General features: G+C 38.5%; 1 protein-coding gene across 6 annotated transcripts in view; it reads left to right on the top strand.

The window, feature by feature from the left end:
* iqsec3a (IQ motif and Sec7 domain ArfGEF 3a) overlaps nt 1–19,745 on the top strand; it is a 122,914-nt gene extending 103,169 nt beyond the window's left edge. For 3 of the 6 annotated variants that reach the window (XM_062064884.1, XM_062064889.1, XM_062064888.1), the window contains 6 exons: nt 5,610–5,735; nt 8,005–8,104; nt 8,210–8,368; nt 15,080–15,169; nt 15,232–15,278; nt 18,576–19,745. In XM_062064884.1, the coding sequence (XP_061920868.1) occupies nt 5,610–5,735; nt 8,005–8,104; nt 8,210–8,368; nt 15,080–15,169; nt 15,232–15,278; nt 18,576–19,136 (1,083 nt within the window). In that variant the 3' untranslated portion in view covers nt 19,137–19,745. The remainder of the gene's footprint in view (nt 1–5,609; nt 5,736–8,004; nt 8,105–8,209; nt 8,369–15,079; nt 15,170–15,231; nt 15,279–18,575) is intronic. The other 3 variants (XM_062064885.1, XM_062064887.1, XM_062064886.1) reach the window with 3 other exon arrangements.
* The last annotated feature ends 1,422 nt before the right edge of the window (nt 19,746–21,167 follow it).

The raw sequence follows: 21,167 nt of genomic DNA, 5'->3' as shown, positions 1-21,167 counted from the left end.
TACCTATTTGTCGTTGTAGCTCCGTCTACTTTTGTCCACTCCGCTTTAGTCATAGTTCCTTCGTGTCACAGTAAGTGTTTTTGTTTATTTGTCCACAGTTAGCCTTTGTGCTATTTTAGTTTATAGCCTAGTTTGTTCTCCGCCTTGTGCGAGCCTTTTGTTTGTTCCCTTTTGTTTGTTTTTTGCTGTAGTATCGGAATTAAATCATGTTTTCCCATTCAATGCCTGCCATCATCTCTGCATCTTGGGGTTCGTCAACTACAAACTCTGACACACAGAATCTTAAAGCTCTTTTTAAACTTCCACAATTCTCCAAAATCATGGAAAAATTATTCAATAGTCGATTAGATTTATTTATTAACAAAAGTGGGACGCTCGTGGAGAACCAATATGGATTTCGAGCAAATATCTCAACATCAATAGCATTAATTAAAATAACAGAGGAAATTACCAATGCAATAGATGGTAAAGAATGTGCGGCAGCAGTATTCATGGACTTAACAAAAGCATTTGACACAATTAATCATGATATTTTAATACAAAAATTACAACGACATGGCATCAGAGGTTTGGTATTGAACTGGGTAAGAAGCTATTTAACCAACAGGAAGCAATATGTGAAGATGGGTGAAAATATGTCAACACAGCTAGATATATCCTGTGGTGTGCCGCAGGGATCAATACTGGGACCAAAATTGTTTAATCTTTATATAAACGACATTTGTAAAGTTACAAAGGACTTAAAGTTAGTTTTATTTGCAGATGATACAACTGCTTTCTGTTCAGGAGAGAACACACAGAAGATAATACAAATAATAACAGAAGAAATGAACAAATTAAAAAGATAGCTTGACAAAAACAGACTATCTTTGAATCTCAGTAAAACTAAAATAATGCTATTTGGTAATAGTAGGAAAGAGCATCATACGCAAATACAAATAGACGGAGTAGACATCGAAAAGGTAAAAGAAACCAGATTTTTGGGAGTATTAATAGATGATAAAATGAACTGGAAATCTCATATACAAAACATACAACATAAGGTGGCAAAAAACATTTCAATAATGAATAAAACAAAACACGTCCTGGGCCAAAAATCACTTCATATTCTCTACTGCTCACTAGTGTTACCATATCTGAGTTATTGTGCAGAAATATGGGGAAATAACTAGAAATGTGCGCTACATTCGTTAACCATGTTACAAAAAAGATCAGTTATAATAATACATAATGTTGGATATAGAGAACATACAAACCCTTTATTTATTAAGTCAAAAATATTAAAGTTTGGTGATTTGGTAAAATTGCAAACAGCTAAAATGATGTACAAAGCAATCTATAACCTGCTACCAAAGAATGTACAACATTTCTTCTCAACTAAAGAGGAGAAATATAACCTTAGAGGAAAAAATAATTTAAAACATTTATATGCACGTACAACACTTTAAACTTTTAGCATAACAGTATGTGGAATTAAATTATGGAATGGATTAAGTAAAGAAGTTAAAAATTGTTCTGACATGATCCAGTTTAAGAGGTTGTTTAAATTAATAGTGCTTACAAAGTACAAATAAGAAGAGTTATGAGAAAAACTTCCAACCTTATTGAAAATATTCTTCATCTCAGTATGTTAATAATGACTGAATTAATTAATTACATATTACAAACTGTTGTATGTACTAATTCATAGATGTTATTTTATTATATAAAAAGGTCCGTAAATGATTTTATATAATTGTAAACGCTTTGAAGTGGGAAAGGGGTAGGATTAAATAAGCTTTGCTTCTTCCTACTCTTTTTCGGGCATGATGTAAATGAAATGATATGAAATTGTGTGATGTATTATGATGTAAATGTGTTCATGTTCGAAATAAACTAAAAGAAAGAAAAGAAAGAAAGAAACTTCACTGCTGACCTGCAGCGCTAGGAAAGCCAGTGGCCACAACGCAGCACTTCCTCATTATGCACCAATGACGGTTACGATGAGTGAGGTTGCATTCATAAGCACTCGGAATTATGAGCGTCAAATATTACAACTTAAGTTGTTTTTTTGCATCTTCTCTGCCATCATTTTTGTAGCAATACAAAACACAATTTGTGGTAGATTTGATGTCTTATTTTTTAATGTATTGGTTATCATTTTATTTATATAATTGCAGTATTTAAAATTACCAGTCTGTTCATCTTATATGTAATAAAATTCAATACAAATAAAAATATATAATTTTTTGCATGTTTTCCATTTTTTTAAGGTACCGTTTAAGCACTGTGTGTAAAGTATCGATTTGGTACGAATATCCGTTAAAATGTAATTGATATCCATCCCAAGTCCCATGATGACAGTATTGAAAATTTGAATATATTCTGTCTAAGATTTATTTACGAAAGAAAAAACATTTCCACATGCGATTATTTGTGATTAATTTTGAGTTAACTGCGAACAAAATATGATTACCGGTAATCATAACTAAATAATTTCATCATTTGACAGCCCTACTTTTATCATTATGATGTTATGTTACAATGGATTATGAGATTATTAAATAATGGCTTCCTTCCTAATGGTCGATGTAAATAAAGGCTAGATCTGCAAATATTTTATATACGTGTATTTATCATGATACTTCATACTGTCAGGACGTGACATTTTGTCTTTATTTGGCAATGTGCATTCTATGCTAATGGTGCTTCTGACAAGTGGTAGGTTGTGCAAATCGCCCGCTGTGCAAATGCCATTACAGACGTCTTATATTTTTTATTTGATCACAAATGGGTGCCGCAGCTGTCCTCGTGCTAACCATTGCACTTTTTCCTCTTTGCACGGAAAATATAATCAGATCTCTCTCCGCAGGCAATTTTGCTGGCCGACATGCTTGAAAGAGAGGACGCCATGGCGTCTATTGTGATGAACCTTAGCATGGCCCCTTTAATCTTGCATTATGACCGCTCAGGATCAGCATGATTGGATTAAACCAAGAAGAGGATGTGCTCATTATACAGAGAATCATGACAGTGTAGAGGAACATGCTGCCCCCAGTAGCTTTGTCCTCATCTAAGTGTCCTTATGCACTGTTTCGGTGTGTGTTTTTTATTAGAGAAGTTACTTCACATGGTTACATTTGCACAATTTAATGTCAAATAAGCAGAGGTTATTTGGTGTCTGTGTGCGTCACATCTTTTACTTGTTAACACTTCTGTTTACTTTTTTTGTGTATTAAATATTGAATATATAGGAGTTTAAAAAGGGACAATACATAGCTAAGGCAGTGTTGTGGTAAAGAATATGTTAAAAATAAATATAAAAAGGAAATAAATAAATGATCATATATGTGAACTAAATAAATAGATGAAGTCAAGTAAAGCAAATACAAACCCCAACACCAGTGAAGTTGGCATGTTGTGTAAATCGTAAATAAAAACAGAAAACAATGATTTGGAAATCCTTTTCAGCCTATATTCAATTGAATAGAGTGCATTTGTATAATCTAGCCTTTAAATAGACCCCCCCTTTTTTAGACCAGTTGATCTGCCGTTTCTTTTCTTCTCTCCTCTTCTCCCCTGTCCCTTGCGAGGGGGAGTTGCATAGGTCCGGTGGCCATGGATGAAGTGCTGGCTGTCCAGAGCCGGGACCCCGGGTGGACCACTAGCCTGTGCATCGGTTGGGGACATCTCTGCGCTGCTGACCCGTCTCCGCTCGGGATGGTTTCCTGTTGGCCCCGCTGTGGACTGGACTCCCGCTGATGTGTTGGATCCACTGTGGACTGGACTTTCACAATGTTATGTCAGACCCACTCGACATCCGTTGCTTTCGGTCTCCCCTAGAGGGGGGGGGTTACCCACATATGCGGTCCTCTCCAAGGTTTCTCATAGTCATTCACCGACGTCCCACTGGGGTGAGTTTTTCCTTGCCCGTATGTGGGCTCTGTACCGAGGATGTCGTTGTGGCTTGTACAGCCCTTTGAGACACTTGTGATTTAGGGCTATATAAATAAACATTGATTGATTGATTGATTGAAAGACAAGATACTTAACGTTCGAACTGGAAAACTTTATTTTTTGCAAATATTAGCTCATTTGGAATTTGATGCCTGCAACATGTTTCAAAAAAGCTGGCACAAGTGGCAAAAAAGACTGAGAAAGTTGAGGAATGCTCATCAAACACTCTTTTGGAATATCCCACAGGTGAACAGGCTAATTGGGAACATGGGTGCCATGATTGGGTATAAAAGCAGCTTCCATGAAATGCTCAGTCATTCACAAACAAGGATGGGGCGAGGGTCACCACTTTGTCAACAAATGTGTAGGCAAACTGTTTGAGAACAACATTTCTCAACCAGCCATTGCAAGGCATTTGGCCTGCCTGTAGTCCAGACCTGTCTCCCATTGAAAATGTGTGGTGCATTATGAAGCGTAAAATACCACCGGACTGTTGAACAACTTAACCTGTACATCAAGCAAGAATGGAAAATAATTCCACCTGAAAAGCTTAAAAAATTGGTCTCCTCAGTTCCCAAATGTTTACTGAGTGTTGTTAAAAGGAAAGGCCATGTAACAAAGTGGTAAAAATGCCTCATGTGCCAACTTTTTTGCAATGTGTTGCTGCCATTATACTCTAAGTCAGGGGTCGGCAACCCAAAATGTTGAAAGAGCCATTTTGGACCAAAAATACAAAAACAAATCTGTCTGGAGCCGCAAAAAATTAAAAGCCATATTACATGTGTCATGAGATATACATTTAATTAAGAGGACTTAAAGGAAACTAAATTAGCTCAAATATAGCTACAGATGAGACATAGTGATGCAATATGTACATATCGCTAGCCTAAATAGCATGTTAGCATCGATTAGCTTGCAGTCATGCAGTGACCAAATATGTCTGATTAGCACTCCACACAAGTCAATAATATCAACAAAACTCACCTTTGTGCACTCATGCACAACGTTAGAAGTATGGTGGACAAAATGAGACAGAAAAAGTGGCATAAAACACGTCCTAGAAAGTCGGAGAAAGTTATACATGCAAACAAACTATACGGTGAGTTCAAGGACCGCCAAAATAAGTAGGACAAAACGGCGCTCGCCAAATACTCGAATCAGTGAAGCATGTTTAATATAAACAGTGTGATTTATAACAATTAGGGAGGTTTGTGTCATGTTTGTCCTCATACAGAAACCATACTAAAACAAAAAAATTGATTTTTTTTTTCCCCTCATCTTTTTCCATTCTTCCTACATTTTTGAAAAATCTCCAGAGAGCCACTAGGGCGGCGCTAAAGAGCCGCGGGTTGCCGACCCCCGCTCTAAGTTAATGATTATTTTCCAAAAGAAATTAAGTTTCTCAGTTCGAACATAAAATATCTTGTTTTTGCAGTCTATTCAATTGAATATAAGTTGAAAATGATTTGCAAATCATTGTATTCTGTTTTTATTTACGAATTACACAACGTGCCAACTTCATTGGTTTTGGGTTTGTAAAAAATCGCACCACTCGTGCACCAGTCCTCTTTGCAGGGTTCTGCACAAGCAAGTCATAAGGGGTTTTTGCATGTGTGCAGAGATTGATTAGTTTGGCCTGAATGTGTCCTTTCTCTCTTTCTCTCGCTCTGCAGGTTCTGTCGGTGCCTCACAGAAGGCTGGTGTGCTGCAGTCGTCTATTTGAGGTGACGGACGTCAACAAGGCCCAGAAGCAGGCGGCGCACCAGCGAGAAGTGTTCCTCTTCAACGATCTCATTGTGGTAGAACTTTTAAGAACCTCCAACTCCAGATTCCATGTCAACAAGTGACGGTCTAAACCTCCCCTTGCGTCAAGAGCAGGCGTTGAGCGCTAAAGCTGCTTATTTTTTGCTGTGGCGCCTCCATCAACTTTAATTCAGTCGTCGCTGCAGGTTTTCTTCTCGTAAAGTAGAGCAGCAAAGATCTGTCACCCGTCCCTAAGGCACAGCAGCTGGAAGGTGCAGCAGTAAAAGTGGGCGCAAATCAAAAGCTTCATGTCGGGCATAATCATTACTCTCATTAGAAGTCACGTTACGGGTTATCTCGCCACAGTGGTTCAGCAGCCATCATTATGTCAAATGTGGATCTCACTTTTAAGAGATACAGCAAGTAGTGCGTCTCCTCTAATTAGTGGCCGCAGGAAAAGGTTATAAGGCACATTTTGACCAGAATGAATGCAACGTTCAAGCCTTACATCTTTAAAAAGTGAGAAAAATGTCGCCAGAAAGTCACTTCCACAGAAAAAAAAAAGGCATTTGTTCACAATCAAACCAATTTGTCTCCTGGCGAGTGTATGCTACAGCAGGTGTCCAAAGGGTTGTCTAAAATGTGGCAAGCAGCTCAAGTTATGTTGGACCGAAAATTGAAAAATGTATGAACAAGAAGACATGAACCTGCTACCAAAGAATGTACAACAATTCTTCTCAACTAAAGAGGAGAAATATAACCTTTAGAGCAGACCTGGGCAAATGAAGGCCCGGGGGCCACATGCGGCCCGTTAAGCTTTTCAATCTGACCCGCCGGACATTCCCAAATAATTTTTTTATATCCTCTCCGAGGTTTCTCATAGTCATTCACATTGACGTCCCACTGGGGTGAGTTTTCCTTGCCCGTATGTGGGCTCTGCACCGAGGATGTCGTTGTGGCTTGTACAGCCCTTTGAGACACTTGTGATTCAGGGCTATATAAATAAACATTGATTGATTGATTGATTGATATCTTTAAAATGGAAAGTGTAGTTGCCATTATGATGTGCAGTGATGTTTTCTAACGTCCGTAAGTCTTCAACTATACTAAGTATTTCTATGGTTGGAATCTGTGCTTTTGCATGATATTTGAGCGACTAGTGTTGTCCTGATACCAATATTATTTTGATACTTTTCGGTACTTTTCTAAATAAAGGGGACCAGAAAAAATTGCATTATTGGCTTTATTTTAACAAAAAATCTTAGGGTGCGGCGGACCGGTACTTTTCAGAGGCGGTACGATACTGAATATGATTCATTAGTATCGCGGTACTATACTAATACCCGTATACCGTACAACCCTACTAGTTACTACGGTAATCTACATCACAGCAGCTCAGACGAGGCATCAAGCAGTGTGGGTGTGGCTTGATTGTAAAATATGTCGATTGAGAGGGGGTGTGACGTTCATATGTTCTCAATATTCAGGGTTTTATCGTTCATAGAAAAAAATAAAATTCCATTCCGTTTTTAAGGCGGTCGGTCATAACATTTTTAGCATTCAATCAGACTTTATTGTGAGGTTTTGCATTAGTTTTCCTAAAAAATAGATATACCGGCCCCCAGACACATTTTTATTCCTAAATGTGGCCCCCGAGTCAAAATAATTGCCCAGGCCTGCCTTAGAGGAAAAAATTACTTAAAACATTTATATGCACGTACAACACTTAGAACCTTTAGCATATCAGTATGTGGAATTAACTTATGGAATGGATTAAGTAAAGAAGTTAAACAATGTACTGATATGATCCAGTTTAAGAGGTTGTTCAAAATAATAGTGCTTATAAAGTACAAAGAAGAAGAATTATGATAAATACTTCCAACCTTATTGAAAATAAGATATTCTTCATCTCAGTATGTTAATAATGACTGAATTAGTTCATCACATATTACAAAACTGTTGTGTATACTAATTCACAGATGTTATTTTATTATATAAAAAGGTCAGTAAATGATTCTATATATTTGTAAACGCTCTGAAGTGGGAAAGGGGTAGGATTAAATAAGCTTTGCTTCTTCCTACTCCTTTTCGGACATGATGTAAAGTGAAATGATATGAAACTGTGTGACGTATTAGTGTTCATGTTCGAAATAAACTAAAGAAAGAAAGAACCTTTTTTAGCTAGTTTGCCATCCGCAATGTTTGGTCGTAAAACTGAACCCTGCAAAAAGCGGGGGCGTTTTAAAAACCGAGGCACCACTGTAGTCTGTTTTATCCCACTAACTGACACAAATGAATGCTATTTCTGAATATTTCCTTTTGCAGATACTGAAGCTTTGTCCAAAGAAGAAGAGTTCAGCAGCCTACACGTTCTGCAAAGCCCTGGGCCTTCTCGGCATGCAGTTCCACTTGTTTGAGAACGAATGTGAGTCACTTGCTGGGAAACCTCGACACCATTTGGATTGCAATTTAAAGTGTTTGGAAAGAGGAGGTGAAAATAGCCAATTGTGTCTCCTATTCTCCCCGTCAGACTACCCTCATGGTATCACCATCCTCTCGCCGTTTGGCTCCGACAAAAAGCAGGTGCTGAACTTTTGTGCCCAAAGTGCAGAGGAGCTGCTCAAGTTCATAGAAGACCTGAAGGAGTCCATCGCAGAGGTGTCGGAGATGGAGCAGATACGCATCGAGTGTGAGTCAAAAAACCTGTACAGAACATGCGGGAGGTACTCACTGCACTTCACTTTTACACGGTGAACTTTAGCTGTCATCGACACTCGCAAAAGATCACTCATACCTTCATTGATGAGGCAATGCTAAAGCCAAATATGGCAAGAAATTAAGTACCCCCTTGATATGCTTCATGGAACTCATGGTGTTTGAATAGAGGTGTATTATATGAGACAATACTTTAATATCTGTTCCTCATTTTGCAACAATTGCCACCGATTTGACCATGCATTTACTTTTGTAAGACTTTTGTTTCATTCTAAAGAGACTTAATTGTTGGGGTGATTTTATATTGGTGTCAGATATTGGCAACAAAAGAAAGTATCGGATTATTGCATATAAAATGTGAGATACAAGCAGTCTGCTGCATGTTTGCTTGTGCAAAGCTGGACAGCCAGTTAACATCTAAATTGCCTCCAATAAGCATACAATGTTGGTCTTTTCTTCTATTTTACTCATTTACAAAAGGTAAACCTGGGCTATAGGCTGCTAGGAGCTAGAAGCCACACAACAGCTAAGCACACAATAGCACACAAGCTAAGTGTCATTCTTTAAAAAATATTGCAGTCTAAAAAAACACATTAGTCAATACAAACAAGTATTAAATAATTATAGTGGCATATTACTTACACATGCAAAGTCTCCGAGGCGGTATTAGAAGGTATCCAGTAAGAAACGTGTCTGCATCATTCAACTTACTACATCATGCTCTTAACTTCATGAATTATTGTAGCCAATATGTGTCACTAAAACACCAAATACCGCTCCACTTCAACTTAATGATAGCATGTGTCCATTCCAAATGGTTAATAATAACAGAAAATGTTTTTTCATAACTTACTATTGTGCTCTGTTTGACCCCCTTTTTCTAACATTACACAATACTAAATAATAAAAGCATGTATAATTTGTACTGACATCGTTTCAGGTATATATCGGTATGGGTCTATAAAAAGGTATATCAATTATTGTTATTGTATCGAAAGTTAAAAAGTACTTTTCCCCTTTAAAGTAATCTCCCTTGGGTATGACACACTTTCCCAGCCTCTTGGTAGGATTCTATGAAGATCCTCCACACTGCCTTTGTCACGGCCATCTTGATTACTTTAAAACTGGTCCTCTTGTCAACCTCCTTAAACTTGGGAAAGAGGAAGGAAATCACATAGAGAGGCAGGTCGGGTTGTTCAATCACGACAAGGTTCTTCTTGGCCAGGAAAGCAGGTTGTGAGCAGGTGTGTTGTCCTGCCAAAACTCTCGCCTCTACTCACACACTCAACAAATCAAACGCCGCAGGATATTTTTGTAGACGTGCTAATTCACAGGTGTCAAACTCAAGGCCACTTCATTTTATTTGGCCCTCGAAAGCCTGGAAATAATATGTATCAATAAAGTACTGCAACTTTTTTTACTAAATGTATTATTTATTTCTATTTTACATTAAATATATATACTCCATGTAATCGCAAATTATGTTAACTTAAATATTGTCTAATTATGCAAAACTATATTATGAACAACGTTCCCTCTATGGTGCTCAAGCGTCCTCTGCGCACGGAAAATCTATGCCACGCACAAAATCAAATAAAAAAATAAGCGCATAAAAATTTTCGACACACGGACACGACAGAGAAAACAGTTTTCGTCATCATTGTTCAAATATAGTAACGTCTGTCGAGACGCTTTGAGGACATGAATTCCATCCATCACTTTACTGAGCAAAACTCTTTATTGTCGGCCATAAACACATCACCAAAACATTAGTAAAAAAATGATATCTAGCAAAACTGGTCATTTTCTGCACTACAAACCAGACCAAAAGCAACTTTGTTATATCAACAGCAGCCGCTCGCTCTTTCTCACTTGCGCCAACACATGCACATATGGCACTTAGCCAGTGATGCGTTTACAGACACACAAAAAGTCGGACATCTCCAACACCACACATAAAGTGTCATTCCAGGTCGTTACACTATGATTTACCAATCAAATTTGTGCTTATTCTAGTGTCATTTATTAGGAATCTTAATTTATAAATATTAATCATGAAATGCTGTTAGTATATTAAATAAATACTAATAAAAATATATTTTTTACAAACAGGAAGTTGCAGGAATGTACACATGATCCGCTGCTTACATCTCATTGTGCAAAATGTGAATGTTTTAATGGGAACTAAATGCAATGTCTGAAAGGGGTACAAATTATTTCCAAAGCAGGACCTCCACCCAGACAAACAATACAAGTACACAGTTCATGAAAAACAATATTTGTTGTTATTGTCATTGTAAGTTGGCCTAAACACTTAAATTAGAAAATCATCTCATAGAAATGACTGCTGTCATTTGATTATAATAATAAGAAAATGTTGTCTATCTATCTGTGTTGGCCCTGCGATGAGGTGGGGACTTGTCCAGGGTGTACCCCGCCTTCCGCCCGAATGCAGCTGAGATAGGCTCCAGCACCCCCCGGGACCCCGAAAGGGACAAGCGGTAGAAAATGGATGGATGGATGGAGATTTAGTCAGGTTTGGGACAGGTGTGCTGCTGGTGTAGCCACAGTGTGCACGTCTGATGTTGCTCACATGGGCTCCACTGAATGCTCAGGGAGTTTTTGCGTTTGCTCACACATGAAAAATTAGAGGGAACATTGATTATGAAACATTCAAACCATTTTTAAAATGGAAATAAATACTAATAATAATGATTTCAAAGCAAGTTATCCATCAAATTGTGCAATGTAATAGTAGCAATGCATTTCATGGTAAAATTGTGAAATTTACTGTGATTTTTAGAGCATTTTTCTCTAAATGACAAAAACAGTACTTTTTTTTACTGTTATAAACTGTGGTGCCGTTTTGGCATTTACAGTAATACACCGAAAAATATACAGTTGTTGATTTGCGGTGAAAAAAAACAACTAACTAACTGGCATCTCAGGTGCCAAAATGTTACTTTAAAATTGCAGTTTTTTGTATTTTTTGTATAAAAAAAAAAAACAGTAAAATTCTGGCAACTGAGCCGCCTTTTTTTTTTACCATAAAAACAGCAGTACTGTTTTTCTATTTATAGTAATATACACTACATTTTGAGGGGAAATTATTGCAACTTACCACATTTTTTTTACATTTTATTTTTTTTTTTAAATCTACTAATAAAATGCATAAAAAAATTGTGTAATAATAGTATTCACTGTTAGAATCGGCCTTCTGGGGACACACATAACTGCGATGCGGCCCTCAGTGAAAACAACTTTGACACCACTGTGCTAATTGATCGTCTGGCCCTGTGGTAGAAACTCGTAGTGGACGATGTCCCTCACAAATGAAGAATGCCATTGACATAAACAGTCCCAACTTTTATGACACGCCTCATACATACATTTACTTTTTAAAATTTGCAAACATTTTAGAAAAACAAAAGAATGCTGTCATCATGGGATATTGTGTGTCAAATTTAATGCATTTATTCCATTTGTAAATAAGCCTCTAAATCAGGGGTGTCAAACGTACGGCCCGAGGGCCGGATCAGGCCCGTAGACAGGTTTTATCGGCCCGCGGGATGAGTTTGCCAAGTATATAATGTAACCTGAAATGTTTTAATGAAAGAAACAGCTGTTCTAAATGTGTCCACTGGATGTCACAATAGCAATTCTTTGTATCTTTGTAGATGATGCTACATATGTACAAAATAAACCACATGATGTTAGTACATCAGTCGAGGAAAATGATCAAACTACATAAATAACATGCTTTAATTTGATTTTGATATTATTTTTTTATCTTGATAGATTGAAAATCAACACCAGTGAGTTGACTGATGAACATTATCACATAATTTATTCAGAAAATATAAATAACGACAAATAAAGATAGAATACTATTAACCACAACATGTAAGTGTAAAAAAAACCCAACAACATTATGATTTGTACATTTTCAGAATGTACTTGTTCTATTTTCAAACAAACAAAACAACCTGAAGTTGTCTTTATTTTTAAGTCATCGTGCCGTAATTTTACCAGTTCGGCCCATTTGGGAGTAGATTTTTCTCCATGTGGCCCCCCATCTAAAATGAGTTTGACACCCCTGCTCTAAATAAATGAATGTGATTACTGTCCAGGAAACCGCAAAAAGCCGCTGCCTGACCAGGGCTTAGAAAATCTGTAGAGACTCCTCCCATCCCCACCAAGGACTGTTTTCACTGCTGGACTCTAGAAAGAGGTTCCGTCGCAGAACCTCCAGGTTCTGTAACAGCTTCTTCCCTCAGGCCATAAGACTCTTGAACGCGTCATAATAATTCCGTCAATTCCCCCCCAAAAACGGATTAACTCGCTGGAATATAAAAAACAATATAACATACATCCAAAAACGTGTATGCATATGCAAAAGTGCAATATATTTATCTGTACAGTAATCTATTTATTTATATCTGCACATCATTGCTCTTTTATCCTGCACTACCATGAGCTAATGCAACAAAATGTCGTTCTTATCTGTACTGTAAAGTTCACATTTGAATGACAATAAAAGGAAGTCTAAGTCTGTAAGTCTAAGGATTATGCAGTAATTGCTTTATTTAAGTTATTGATGGATTCAAACCGACATGCTCTGTCAGTTTGCCGTGCCCAGCGTTGTAAAAATAACAACTTTACATCATCGTAATGATTGTAGGTGATGTTCAGCAAGCAAACATGATACATCACAACCTCCAGTTTCTCTTTTCAACATGTTCGAAAAGGAGTAGGAAGAAGCAGAGCTTATTTAATCCTACCCCTTTTCTTTTACATAACAGTTGCTAAAACTTTTTGTTCACTTCCTGTTCTCAATTTATTCACAATATACTCCATAAATAATCACAATAAAAATAAATAAATAATACTCGGTGAAGTAAGTTACATTTCATATAGTGAGATGAGTAAGATTATTTTGAAAATTAATGGATGGATGAAATAAATTCAGAATGTTTATCATGGTTCTTCTTATTTGTACTTTGTAAACACTTTAAGTTTGAAGAGTTTCTTAAAGTGGATCATATTAGTACATTATTTGATTGCTTTGCTTAATCCATTCCATAATTTAATTCCACATACTGATATACTGAAGGTCTTAAGTGTTGTACGTGTATACAAATGTTTTAAATTACATTTGTAATTACATTAATAATAATGAATTACATTTGTAACACACTTTACATTTGTTAAAATCTCAAAGTGCTACAAAGTATAAAAATAAAAAATAAAAACAATAACAAATATATAATATTTTTCTCTAAGATTATATTTCTCCTCTTTTTTTGAGAAGAATTGTTGTATATTCTTGGGTAGCAGATTATAATTTGCTTTGTGTATAATTTTAGCTGTTTGCAAATTCACTATGTCGTGAAATTTCAGTATTTTTGATTCAATAAATAAGGGGTTTGTATGTTCTCTATTTCCAACATTAGGTATTATTCTAACTGATATTTTTTGTTAATGAATGAAGTGTACTCTTGTAGTTATTCCCCCATATAACACTAGCGAGCAGTAAAGAATATGAAGTGATTTTTGGTCTGGAACATGTTTTGCTTTATTCATTATTGACGTGTTTCTTGCTACTTTATGTTGTATAATTTTTACATGAGATTTCCAGTTCAATTTATCATCAATCATTATACCGAGAAATGTGGTTTCATTTACTCTTTCAATTTCTATCCCGTCTATTTGTATTTGTGTTTGACTTTCTCTTCTACTGTTACCAAATAGCATTATTTTAGTTTTACTGAGATTCAACGATAGTCTGTTTTTGTCAAACCATCTTTTTAATTTGTTCATTTCTTCTGTTATTATTTGTATTATCTTCTGTGTGTTCTCTCCTGAACAAAACGCTGTTGTATCATCCGCAAATAATACTAACTTTAAATCTTTTGTAACTTTACAAATGTCATTTATATAGAGAATGAATCATTTTGGTCCTAGTATTGATCTCTGAGGTAAACCACAGGATATATTTAGCATTGTAGATGTGTGTTCGCCTAGCTTCACGTATTGTTTCCTGTTCGTTAAATAACTTCTTATCCAGTTTAAGACCAACCCTCTGATGCCGTATCGTTCTAGTTTTTTGATTAAAATATTGTGACTAATTGTGTCAAATGCTTTAGTTAGATCCATAAGCACTGCTGACGCACATTTTTTACCATCTATTGCATTGGTAATTGTTTCTGTAATTTCAATTAAAGCCATGGAAGTTGAAACATTAGCTCTGTATCCATATTGGTTCTCATCGAGTATTCTATTTTTGTTTGTGAAACTCTCTAATCTGTTATTGAACAGTTTTTCAATGTTTTTAGAAAATTCTGGAAGTAAAGAAACAGGTCTATAATTTGTAAATTGGTGTTTGTCTCCAGTCTTATAAATTGGTGCAACTTTAGCTATTTTCATTTTGTTTGGGAATTTCCCTGTTTGAAATGATAGGTTACTAATATACATGAATGGTCCTGAGATCTCTTCAATAACCTTTTTTTATCGTTTCCATACAAATTATTTAATTAATGAGATGAAGGTGGTTTGCGTTCGGGCAGCGAGCACGCTTGTGTGTCGTTGCATGCTCTCTGCCGTGTAGCCTTCCTTCGCCGCCGCCACCGTGAAAATGATAATGATGGTGATAGCGGCAGTGGCGCGTGTCTTGTTCTCTCCGCAGGGGAGCTGGAAAAGCAGCAGGGGTCCAAGACGCACCCGATAAACAACGGCACACAACTGGAGCTGCGTGGCAAACATGGCGGCATGTCAGGTAGAAGTATTTGCACTTCGGTAGCGATGACAATTCATTTAACCTTTTTGCGTGTTTTCCAGTAGGAATCCAGGAAGGAGAGGACATTAGTGGACACAATGCAGTGGAGGTAAGTGCTTAGTGACAAGGCCACGCCCTGCTACCGCAGGTAAGTGCGCAAGCTAGCCTAGCGAAGCCTGAGTAGATGAGTAAATAATAGAGAGAGCGACGTCACTTTTAACGGTCCTTCGAGGTGGAATCCTCACACACCCAAACAAGCTTCTCATGCATGACATCAAGCTGGACTACATTACCCAGGAGGCTTTGCAGATTGCTCGGGACGACCTTTTCCCCCAGCTTCCCCGGAGGGAGAGGAGCCGAGCACGCCGCCGCTCAGTAATTAGCTTCTGAATGAAAACTACAGGAGGAGGACGTCTCCCTCGCGTGGAAGACGGTCCTCCTCCCACGCTGACGACACCTCAGGTCAGCATCCGTGGTCCTCCCTCCGACGCGGGGCCGCGGCAAATGTCAGCGGCTGGTGGGAACGGAACGTTAGCTGTCAAAACACATTTGCCTCGGATCTGCAGCGAGAGGAAGTTCTGCTCCCACGCAGCCGCCCGCTGAAGACGTGAACGGACGAGACAGAACATCAGTGATGGATGGCGAGCCTCCTCCAGCATATGGCGTCGCTCACAATCAGTGGTGCTCTCGCACGACCCTGAAGCGTAACACCCGACCGATATGACCTTTAACCCCAGCCCGCTCAAGTGAAATCAGGGCTTCTTTGTAGAAAAGAAGAGAGTAGCGATGATGTGACGTTTAATCTGTGACTTGTTGCTCGTGGACGTCTGTGCTTGTCTGCTCACCTTCTTCCTGTGTCCTGGTCACCCCTAGCCCCTCCCCCCCAAGTACCCTGGTGTCAGCTGTTCCCATAGCGCCACACAGTGGTTTGGAAGGGCGATACAGGTGCCCTCAGTGTCCCCTTTGGAACCACCGGGCTCACCCTCCCTCTTCACTCACACACGATCCCCGTTAGTGTTCCTCTCCTCACCCCACGGATGCTTCTCTCCCCAGCACTTGGAGGACGACACAAAGTGTATGTGTGTGTGTGTGTGTGTGTGTGTGTGTTTGTGTGTGTGTGTGTGTGTGTGTGGGGTGTGTGTGTTCTCGTATTTTTACCCTTCTTGAGACATCAACAAGGAAAAGTAACTTCCCTATGAGGAGCGGTGAACAAGTTAGGACATAAATCATGGTCCCAATATGGAAAACCATGGCATCTAATAGAGAATGTCTCATTTGCACCCCCTGGTGGTGAAATCTAGCAAAATGAGGGTGGTCCCAAAAAGGAGGGGATTTTTCAAACTGACGATTTTAAAAGTGCTCCCCCTCTGGTCAACATATGAAATAACAGGTGTGTGTAAAAATGTGAAGTGCTCCCCCTGTGGCCAATATATGTATAAAAAAACAAAAACAATTACAAACAAAAAATTTAAATGTAAAAAATGAATTAACTTGAAGCAGTCATTTTCTCACAATGTGCCGACTTTTTTCTTATAAAATTGGGAACAATTTCTCATATTATTTATGTTTCTGTAATATTGCAATATTTTCTCTTAAAAGTATTACTTTTTTTATGTAAAATTATTACTTTTTAATGCAAAATGGTGACATTTGTCATATACAATTCTGACTTCTATCACAATAATGCCAATTTTTTTGTTGTTCTTGTAAAATAATGACATTTTTTGAGTAAAATTATGACTTTTGTCAGAATTTTGCCAAGTAAAATGTATATTATTAGTGTAATATCGGCAAAATGTTTAAGTTTTCTTCTAAAATTGTGACTTTTGTCAAGTAAAATTACGACTCTTTTCATAAAATTGCCAACATTTTAAGCTTTTCTTGTAAAATTGCGACTGTTATTGAGTAAAAAACTGGGTATAACACATGGCACACTGACAAAGCTTAACCTATTGTTACTATAACAATCTACAAGGTTAATGTAGGTTGCTTCTCTTACTTCCCCTCCATTTTTCTGCATTCTTTCGTATCTCAAGTTATCATTACGTATATGTATTGTTGCATTTGAACAACTGTATTGTTGATAATAAAGGAAAAGTATTGGTATTGTTTATTATCAATAGCACTATTTCTATTGGTATTCATATTGCTCCATTTTTAGTGTAATAATGCTCATTGTCATTTCTGTATTATTTTTTTATTTTCGCTAACTGCTTATTTGCTATTACTTTTACCATCATATTTGTACATGTCGTATTTGCTGATGTTGCTCTATTGTTGTTGTTGTTGTTGTTGTTGTTGTTGTTGTTGTGTTTGCTGTTGTTGTTTTTGTCTCTCTGTCTAATCCCCCTCTTGTCCCCGCAATTCCCCCCTCTGTCTTCCTTTTTTTCTCTTTCTATCCCCTCCTGCTCCGGCCCGGCTGCACCAAATGATAACATAAATACATTTAATAAAGTCAAAATACAAATAAGGCAACAAGAGAAGTATCCTACACTTCTCTTTCGTAAAGTAAATCTGAACAGCCGATATGGGCATCTACATCTACTATATGATTTGCCTGAGAAGCTGTGCAGGACAACAACAAAAAAGTTATTGATATATATATATATATATATATATGTATGTGTGGGAAAAAAATCACAAGACTATTTCATCTCTACAGGCCTGTTTCATGAGGGGTTTTCCTCAATCCTCAGGAGAAATCTCCTGAGGATTGAGGAAAACCCCTCATGAAACAGGCCTGTAGAGATGAAATAGTCTTGTGATTTTTTTCCCACACATACATATTACGCTCTACCACGGTATCGAGCACTATTTTTTGGATAATCTAATTAAGACATATATATATATATATATATATATATATATATATATATATATATATATATATATATATATATATATATATATATATATATATATATATATATATATATATATATATATATATATACATATATTGCTCAAATGTTCAGTTTTTCTTGTAAAATGTTGACTTGCGTTGAGTAAAATGACGACTTTTATTATAACGCTGCCAAAATCCCAAGTTTTTCATGTGACCTTTTTCTTGTGAAATTCCAACTCATTTTTTACAACAAGCTTTTTTATATTTGCATAGTATGTATATATTATCCATGTTGTAAATCCAAATCTTTATATATCTAGAAAGGGTGGTCCTAAAGAGGTAGGCCTTTTTCGGAGGTCTCAAAAAGGTAACAAATACAAGAATGTGTGTGTGTTTGTGTGCGTATGTGCGTGCGTGTGTGTGTGTGTGTGTGTGGAATGACTTCACCACCACCTTCACCCCCCACCCCCAAAAAAGATGAATAAGAGGGCTTGACGTATCGTAGAGGAGGAACCAGTTTTATAACATATGATGCTGTCTTTTGGCTGTTTTCTAAACTAGGTGTCAATTCACAACAGGCTTCAGACGTACCAGCTCAGCTCGAGTCCCGAGAGCGTGGCCCTTCTTAACCACCGAGGAGAGCTGCTCTTCCACCCGGGGCTAACCCAGGGCCCGGCGCCTCCACCTCAACATCTGCAGCTGCGCTCGGCGGCCAGCACCCCCGCCCACCGGCCATACCCCCAGACGCCGCCGTCGCCATCGCCACATCCGCCGCCCGCCGTCAGCGTGGCCGATCTGCGGCCCGAGACGCTCATCCAGTGTCAGCAGATCGTCAAGGTCATCATGCTGGACAACAGCGGCCACGCCCGCGTGGAGGCCTTCCTCAGCCACGCGCCCGCCCACCCACATCCGCACCCCCACCGCTACCAGCACTACCAGCTCAGTCAGTCGGCCACGTCCACGCCGCTTCGCTCGCCCGACAACTCGCAAGGCGGCGGTGACGGCCACCAGCCCCCGCTCCCCCCGCCCCCGCCGCCGTACAACCACCCGCACCAGTACATCCCCCCAGACCCTCGCCTCGGACTCCATCGGACCCCCAGCGGGTCTCGGAGCATGGTGTAAATAGAATTAAAGCCCCTTCCAGTACATAATGTACATAAGATCACACTTCTATGCTTATATTTAGGAAAATATGCTTAGATTTAAAGAAATATGATGCATATATAGGATTTTACTTGACCACGCGTGTATTTTCAAACACGTTTTTAGGACCGGTTTTAACACACGCTTGATTAAAAGTCAACGCCAACCAGGATGTGGGAGAAGATAAGATCACCTTCCTTCTTTCCTTCCTTTCTCGCTCCCTTCCTTCTTCCTCATCCAATACGCTTGTGCCAAAAATATCAACAAAAAAAGCCTCCAGCAAAATAATAAGAACACATGGCCATTGCCAAGGCTTCAGAAAAGAACAATTGTCCTTCCTTCTCAAGTATGGATTTATTGGATGGATGCAAAAACTGCAAGAAAAAAAAAGTTTCATCAGACTCACTGTGGCCGCCATGTTTTGCCAACTCTTTATGTCGTTGCCATCTACTTTGTCTGAGTGTGTTATCTTTCTCAATCTGCAGCCCTGCTTATCTTTTTAGTCTGACATTTATCCCAAAAGGCAGGGAAACAAAAAAACAACAGCCTGTAGTGACAGCTGATTTAAAAAAAAAAAAAAAAAAAAGGGCAAACAAACTGTTTTATCTGATCTATTTCTGTTAGGCCCACGCGTAGTTTGTAAATATCACAGGCTTCCCTTATTTAGCCTCACATGGCCTTCACATCCCCCAACATTATCTTTTATACATAATATAACACCCCCATGCCGGCAAGCAGCTTCCAAACCCGACTAGTCAACTTACAGGACAGTTTGACATTACTAAAAATGATGTCATGAATATTCCGGTCAATATTACCGCATCTTAACACATGACCATTCCTCTAAAATCGGTTGTTCAACGTCTTGTGTAACCCGAAATGTAACTTTGTGACCCGATTAGTCACCCAAATTACAATTTCTAGCAAAGTCAAACTGTCATGATTATTCCAATCAGGACACGTTGGTAAGACTATGTCTCCCGGCTGGCCTGGGAACGCCTCGGGATCCCCCGGGAGGAGCCGGACGAAGTGGCTGGGGAGAGGGAAGTCTGGGCTTCCCTGCTTAGGCTGCTGCCCCCGCGACCCGACCTCGGATAAGCGGAAGAAGATGGATGGATGGATGGGGTTTTACATGCAGTAATCACATGACTGCCACTCTGAAATCGGTCGCTCAACCTCATCTTTTCTGCCTTTTTCACTCCACTCCATAGCAGCTTCCAGACCCAACTACTCAACTTAAATGACGGTTTAACTAGAAAATATGTCAGGATTTTTCCAGTCAGTTTTATTGTGATGATCAGAGTAAAGAGGGTCGCCCAACTTCATGATCGTTTTTGCACCACTAACTAGTCAATGTGTCTTTTTTAAAATGTTAGGTGTCAATTTTATTGCATCTCAAACGGCAGTAATCACACAAACTTCACACTGAAATAGGTCATCCCAGAAAAGCAGCTTACAGACCCAACTAGTCACCCAAACAGTTTGATCTTACTAGAAATGATGTCATGATTGTTTCAAATTGACTGCATATGACACAAAGTAATCACATGAGCTTAGCTCGAAGTGAGTCGCCCCCACCCCTGAGAAGCAGCTTCCAGACCCGACTAGTCACCCAAACAGTTTGATCTTACTAGAAATTATGTCATGATTGTTTCAAATTTACTGCATATAACACAAAGTAATCACATGAGCTTAGCTCGAAGTGAGTCGCCCCCACCCCTGAGAAGCAGCTTCCAGACCCGACCACTGAACCTAAATTACCATTTGACATTGCGAGAAATGATGTCAGCATTTGTCCAGTCAATTTCACCACATAATTACCTGATTCAGAGTGAAGAGGGTCGTCCCCATAAACCCTTCCCCCAGCCCAGAAAAGAAGCTGTCAGACCCGATTAGTCAATTTATCCATTTTAAATATTCAGTTGTCAATTTCATTGCATTTTAGATTTCAGTAGTTACACTATCTTCACACCGGAATGGGTCTCCCTCGAAAAGTACTTTTCAGACACG

This window comes from Entelurus aequoreus, linkage group LG12, assembly GCF_033978785.1.
Source record: "Entelurus aequoreus isolate RoL-2023_Sb linkage group LG12, RoL_Eaeq_v1.1, whole genome shotgun sequence".
NCBI lineage: Eukaryota > Metazoa > Chordata > Actinopteri > Syngnathiformes > Syngnathidae > Entelurus > Entelurus aequoreus.
The sequence above is the reverse complement of the archived record's forward strand: the minus strand, read 5'-3'. Positions and strand labels throughout refer to the sequence as shown.